The sequence below is a fragment of the Xiphias gladius genome, chromosome 11 (assembly GCF_016859285.1).
Source record: "Xiphias gladius isolate SHS-SW01 ecotype Sanya breed wild chromosome 11, ASM1685928v1, whole genome shotgun sequence".
Classification (NCBI taxonomy): Eukaryota; Metazoa; Chordata; class Actinopteri; order Istiophoriformes; family Xiphiidae; genus Xiphias; species Xiphias gladius.
The window spans coordinates 16,802,301-16,808,449 of record NC_053410.1 but is presented as its reverse complement, the minus strand read 5'-3'; the positions used below and the strand labels follow the sequence as shown (position 1 = coordinate 16,808,449).

Genomic DNA, 6,149 nt, shown 5'->3' with positions numbered 1-6,149 from the left:
ACGCCTAAATGTACCGCTGGCACCGGAAAATCCTAGTGTTTGGAGATTTTAAAAAGAGCAGAGACGTGCATGATGCCTAGCGTATGAAAGAAATACTTTGAGAGGCAACACATATTTACCTGACAATGGTTAGTTTTTGGTTTTTTTTGGCTTGTGTGTGGAACGTTTCTCTGTAATAGACAATCAAATCTAACGGAAATTGATATGGTATCCTAGCAACCTGTAGCATTTGTCCACCTGAAGCTGCGGCGTCGAAGAAACTCCCTCTGCTAGCGTTAGCTAGCCCCACATAATGCAACTTTAACTATTTTTGTAACAAAAGTAACTGATGTACAACTTAAAGTTGACTCCTCCGCCTCATTTAACGGGTAGTAATTGGCGTTTTATTTGCCGGCGGCAGCACACAACACAAGTGGTCGTGTCGTGGTTTGTAGAGGACGTAAGATGATGATTGAGAAGCTCACTTTGACCTGTGATAGACTCCTGTCACACAGGCAGCTCGCATGTTGTCAGTCTCATTGTGGCATACCACTGCATGGCAAGGAAATGTTGATTTACAGTGATGTCGACATCGAGCAGAAGGTTTGTCAACACAGTTTAGCTAACGGTGTGCGGAAAAAAAACCGTCGTCTTAGTTAAGAATGCCATTAATTAGCAAGTGACACCAAGTCTGCAAGTTTAGCAAGATGCAAGCCACAGTGACCCATAATTGTTTCAATTGTGCTTGTAATGTAAGAATTAGTCTTAGTTTATTTTGTGTCTGAACAGGTCTTTATTTACATTATTGCCGCTTTAACATAAAGCCAACTATATGTTTTATAAAGGCTCATAATTCTGTATACAAAACATATAGGTTAGATATTCATTTAAAATACTAAGTAGGTTAATAAAACACTTTAAATATTTGCACAAATTGGCCACACTCTTGTAACACATCGTCTAATGTAGTAATATATTTTATATTCATTTTTAAAGGTGGGGAAAGAAAAGATTGATCTGTCAGTTACAGTGTTGTATTCAATTGTAATCAGAATCCTGTATGGCCTCGAGCTTTGTTTGTTAATAACTGTTGAGACTAGGAGTCACAGACACCATGAATTTGTTATAATATATTTCGTATTTTAGTGGAGTCTAAATGTTTGTCCACAGCCCCTGCTGCTGACTGGCCACCATGGTGAGATCAGCGCCATGACTTTTGGAAAAGGAAGCAGACCTGTTCTCCTCTGCTCTGCCTCTGCTGATTATATCATTGTTTGGGATATTGAACTGTGCCAGAAGAGAGCGAAGGAGGGTAAGGAAACAGTTGGTGTGTGCAGTAAAATGTTGCTCCCTGGGTCAGTTTGGTCTGTTGTCTTTAAAATTATTTTAATTCAGAGTTGTTTATTCAACATTTTCTCATTATTCTCATTATAATTTCCACTAGTTGAATTCCCTTTTTAGTTATAGAGCTGTGAGTATGATCATTTTCCTGAGTGAAAAGCTTAACAAGCCTGCCATCTAGTGAAATCCTAACAGATAGGTCACTCGTGTCAACTATTTTCATGAACGTCTTTTGCTTTGAATGTAAACACTGATTAAAATTGATTTGTTTGCAGGTAAAGTTGCAACTGGAATAGTTATTGGGACTTTACTGGGTGAAGTTGTTCATCTTTCATTCTGTTTCTCTGATGAACGAGTGGCCGCATGCTCTGGAGCTACTGTGTATATTCTCAGCGCAAAGGTACAAGACGATGGACATTTTCACAGTTTCCCTAAGTGAACTCATACACTTACCGAAAACATTTGAGCTCATGGGTTAGCTCAGTACTGTATGTTATTTCTATTGCTCATTCACAGCAAATACTGTACTTAAATACTGTGCTTTTTTTGTACTTCACTACGATTTCTTAGATGTGCGTCACAACACGTCTCTATTGAAAGATGTGTAATATTGTTTCTTTTTGATGGATTAGTAGTCATCAAAGGTCATCTTAACCAAGTTTCATTGTTGTTTTCCACATCAGAGAAAGGAAGTTATTTCTACCTTGACCGGCCACCTGGGACCTTCAACATCAGCAGAGTTTTGTCCCTGGAATAAACACATTCTCATCACCACATCAGAGGACCGCACTTTTAAGGTACTCACTTAAGAGTCACAAATGATAGTAAAGAATTATCACACTTTTGATTTAGTGACGATGATGTATATTTGTATACACGACAAATACCAAATATTACACGCTCTGTAATTAAGTTTTAATCACTTTTTAAGTACTGCCTCTCTTTACAGGTGTGGGATTTAAAAACTGGAGCTGTTTGCTACCAGTCTTTTGTGCTTTCAGGTGTGATATTACTGTTTATTTATTTACTATTCATTTTAGAATTGTACATAAAGGCCTGAATCCTCTCCTTAAATTTACATTAGTAGTAGTATTAGTTGGATCAGTTTGTTATTAGGACCTGTTATTATACAGAATAAATTAGCTATGAGTATCCAAATAGAGGTGTCAAGGCTTATCTTAAAGCACTGGTATTAATTAAGCACTTCAAATGTTATGGGTAAGAAAGTAAAATTTTTAAGGGCATGTTTTTTTATAGTGACTGCTGTAGAGGAGTTAGAGCCTTGCAAAATGCTTTCTCATTTCTCATATTGTCTGCCCATTAACCTAAAACAAATTTTTCGATTCTTTAGCCTCGCCACTGCTCAGTGCATTCTTCGTTGAGGAGACCAGGCACCTTATCACCGGCTCAACTGATGGACAGGTTTGTGACTAAGACACACACCCCTTAACAGCTCAAAATCACTACCAGAGACTGAAACACTGCAAGCTATATAACATAAGTGTATCTGTTGAGCTTAGGTGTGGTGCTTTTCTCTCCATGATGACCAAAAGTGTCACCTGGGGACTAAAATGGACCTTCAGAAGATGGAAAAAAGACATCAAATGCACCAAGAGACTGTGAACCATCAAGCAGGTGATGTTACAAACTAACAATGACAGAGAGTGTAGTGTAGGCTATTCATAACTCATATACCTCTTTTCAGTTACTGTGACAAGTTTACTGAGTTATTTTGACACTACATTTTGGATATTTCTTCCAGGGGGGGCAGAAAAATCAACTGTAGATAAAGTGGAGATGGCAAAACCTGTCCTCAAAATGGCTTTATGTAGCTCATTTACTGACACCAACAATGAGCAGAAAAAGTGAGTAAACACTGTATGTATATTTGTAGCATTCATAAACAGTTAGAAATGTAATTTAGATATGTAATTTTAAACATTTGCTCAACCCAAGAACTTGCTTGTTGTGGGTTCTTGATTTTCTTATGAAAGAGAGAGACTCCTGACCCAGCGTTTGGCTAATGACATACCAGATAGGCCATATTATTATTCTGGTTAAGAACTGTTTACTTCTTTCATTAATCACAGAAAATCACAAGGTCCAAGGTGGATTTCATTATGTCAGCATAGTGACCAGTCTCACTCTCAAGTGCACGAAACGGATTAATGGACCATAATGTTTAACTTAACCATGAGGAAGAACTGTTTTACATAATTTGTGCCAAGGAATCTTAATGTTTAAGCAAGACTTGATACTGTCAGTACTGTGACCGTTCTCACAGGCTCAATTTAATTTAATTTCCACAAGGCAAAAACTGTATGTGATTCAGGAAAATATTACAGCAAATCAAACACATTTGTCAAGAAAAAACAATGAATAGCTTCACATTCCTGCCAATTAATGCTATAGAGATTGCATACTGTCACAAAAGCATGGAAAATTCTTAAACAAAATGCCACATCTTTATGGGCTAATTGCTGCACGTGCCCACAACGTCAGAGAACACATCATATAAAATTTGCAGTCTCGTAGCATAAATTTTCAGACTGTTTAAACATTTGATGTCATGATAGGAAGCAGGCACTTAAAAAGCACAGCCATCAGTCTGTGTGCATTTTGCAGACCACTTGAATCCATGGACTAAGCAAAGCATATGACCTCAGAGCAGTATCTAAATTATCTTTACTCTTGACCGAAGCAGAAGCTTGAGCACAAAATCTAGTTCATCAACTGCATGATGTCTGGCTGCAACTACAGTTTAACTGGCTTCCATTTGATGGGCTTCAACAAATAAAACTACTTAGTTCAGGTGCATTATGGGAAAAACATGCCGCCATAAGAGTTACTGGCTTCACACTTCACAGAGACTGCCTGTTTTTAGTGTGTATCACTGCATGAAAGTTAAGGTACACCCAAGGACCAAAAAATGATTATAAAACAAGGATTTCTTTTTTGAATAAAGGTACACCTCACCATAAAACAACATGACACTTTCACCTGAACATTTGACATCTATTTTTGTGTGGCCCCCAGTGAGAGAATCTAAAAAGATACCTTGGCATAAGAAATGAACAGTGCTAATTTTTCAACAAACAGCAAGAACAAATTTGAACAATTCACTCATCACATGAAATTCCACACATAATGGCTTTAATTGTCTCCATCCTGTACAGAACCACGTGCTCAGCATGAAAATAATGGTGCACTAAAATGTAAACTTGTCTAACATATAAACTGATCATTAAAACCAGTAACTGGTTTTAATGTGATCAGTGTACATTGTCCACAACATCATAACCTCAGCATGTAGCTCAGTGCAGGAAGGGGATAAAAAACAATCTGTCAGACTCAACTTCCTTTCATTTCTAATCTGTGTAGCAGCAGTTTCCATCTGGATGCCTGTGCAGAGTTTAGACTACGTGAAGTCAAAAGAAACTTAAATACAAACCTATAGTCCTATGGTGTGCATCTCTTGCTTATCCGTCACAGCAGTATGTTTTTCTTTAGTATGTGGTTACGTTGGCTTTTCCCAAATCATCTGAAAAAATTCTTCTTGGGGAAATCCTGTAACACTGTTTTTTCCCTTCATCTCTGTGTGGACCCCTGCAGGGACAAGAGCTGGTTATGTATTGGAAGCTCTGATGGCCTGTATGTGGTGGATCTGGCAACCTCAGAACTCCTCACAGCACTATATTTCACAGGTAGGCTGCTGCTGTACTGCTGCAATATGTTTAAGCATTTTTGCACATCTAGTGAACCACCACTACTTTTAGCAGAAATCATCTCGTCATGTCACAAGAAAAACCTTTCTTAGATACTTCTTAAGGACCCACAAATCCTGCTTTCCCATTTTGGTCCCAGTCTAGGCTACCTTCATGTAGCACTATTCTTATGGTCTTTTAGGTCAACAAGGCAATTATTTTCCTCCTGTAAAACACAGGATTCCTCTTGAGCTATTCCAATCATGTTGAGACATCGAAAAAAAACATTTCGGTTGGCTTGCAAGATAATAACCATAAAATTACTAGCTGAGAAGACTTATCAGATGTCACAATGTCAACAAAACTCAAAACTGTAAACTTTACAAAGATAGAATTTATATATTTATATATATTGACAGTATATGTTGCTCCAAATGATTTTCAATGTCGTTTTTTTTTTTTGTTTTTTTTTTTTGCATAATGTACAGCACCTCATACATATGAACTGGAAATTGAATGAGGTTAAAACACATGACAGGTGATGTTTATTCTTCTAGATTACCCAAACCTTAGCATCACAATGGCTGGGTCATGGTCAATCTCTCCAGGACAGGATAACTCTGTGAGTAATTCCAATAATATCTTGATTAACCACAACAAGACACTGCACTGACCTCTGTCGTTCAATTATCCTGTTTCTTTTGCTGTAAGGAATCCTTTGACACTTTCTGAAGATCGTGGATGCTTGTATTCTTTTGTCATTCATAGTGAAACTTGTCAGTTTATGATGATAAAAGTCACATAAAAATAACAAGTTTAACTACCGAACTTATAGCGATTTCCTTTACCTTACAGAATGAACCACTGAAATCTATCCCTATTAAGTAACTGGATCTATGTGGGATTTTTCATTTTATTTCTTATATAAATTTTGACTGTCTTAAGGTGCTGTTGTGCTTAAACCTTGGTATTTTTATATCACTGCAGTTAGCTTTTTATATTTTCGCAACCCACATAATGACATTTTTACAAGATTTGACTGATTTGCTTCCTGAAGGAAATGTGTTATAGTGCATTGTAAAAGCATAACACCCTGACTTACCGTTGTCTCTATTTTCCTGAACA

General features: G+C 37.2%; 1 protein-coding gene across 2 annotated transcripts in view; it reads left to right on the top strand.

Moving 5' to 3' along the window:
- Positions 1-41: 41 nt before the first annotated feature.
- The window catches only part of wdr27 (WD repeat domain 27), a 44,577-nt gene continuing 38,469 nt past the window's right edge, over positions 42-6,149 (top strand). The window contains exons 1-10 of one of the 2 annotated variants that reach the window (XM_040140195.1): positions 42-128; positions 1,150-1,291; positions 1,596-1,720; positions 2,004-2,117; positions 2,270-2,321; positions 2,672-2,742; positions 2,841-2,955; positions 3,083-3,185; positions 4,933-5,024; positions 5,582-5,646. In XM_040140195.1, coding sequence (XP_039996129.1) covers positions 126-128; positions 1,150-1,291; positions 1,596-1,720; positions 2,004-2,117; positions 2,270-2,321; positions 2,672-2,742; positions 2,841-2,955; positions 3,083-3,185; positions 4,933-5,024; positions 5,582-5,646 — 882 coding nt within the window. In that variant the 5' untranslated portion in view covers positions 42-125. Of the gene's footprint in view, positions 129-234; positions 583-1,149; positions 1,292-1,595; positions 1,721-2,003; positions 2,118-2,269; positions 2,322-2,671; positions 2,743-2,840; positions 2,956-3,082; positions 3,186-4,932; positions 5,025-5,581; positions 5,647-6,149 lie in introns of those variants that run through there. The other variant, XM_040140194.1, reaches the window with a different exon arrangement.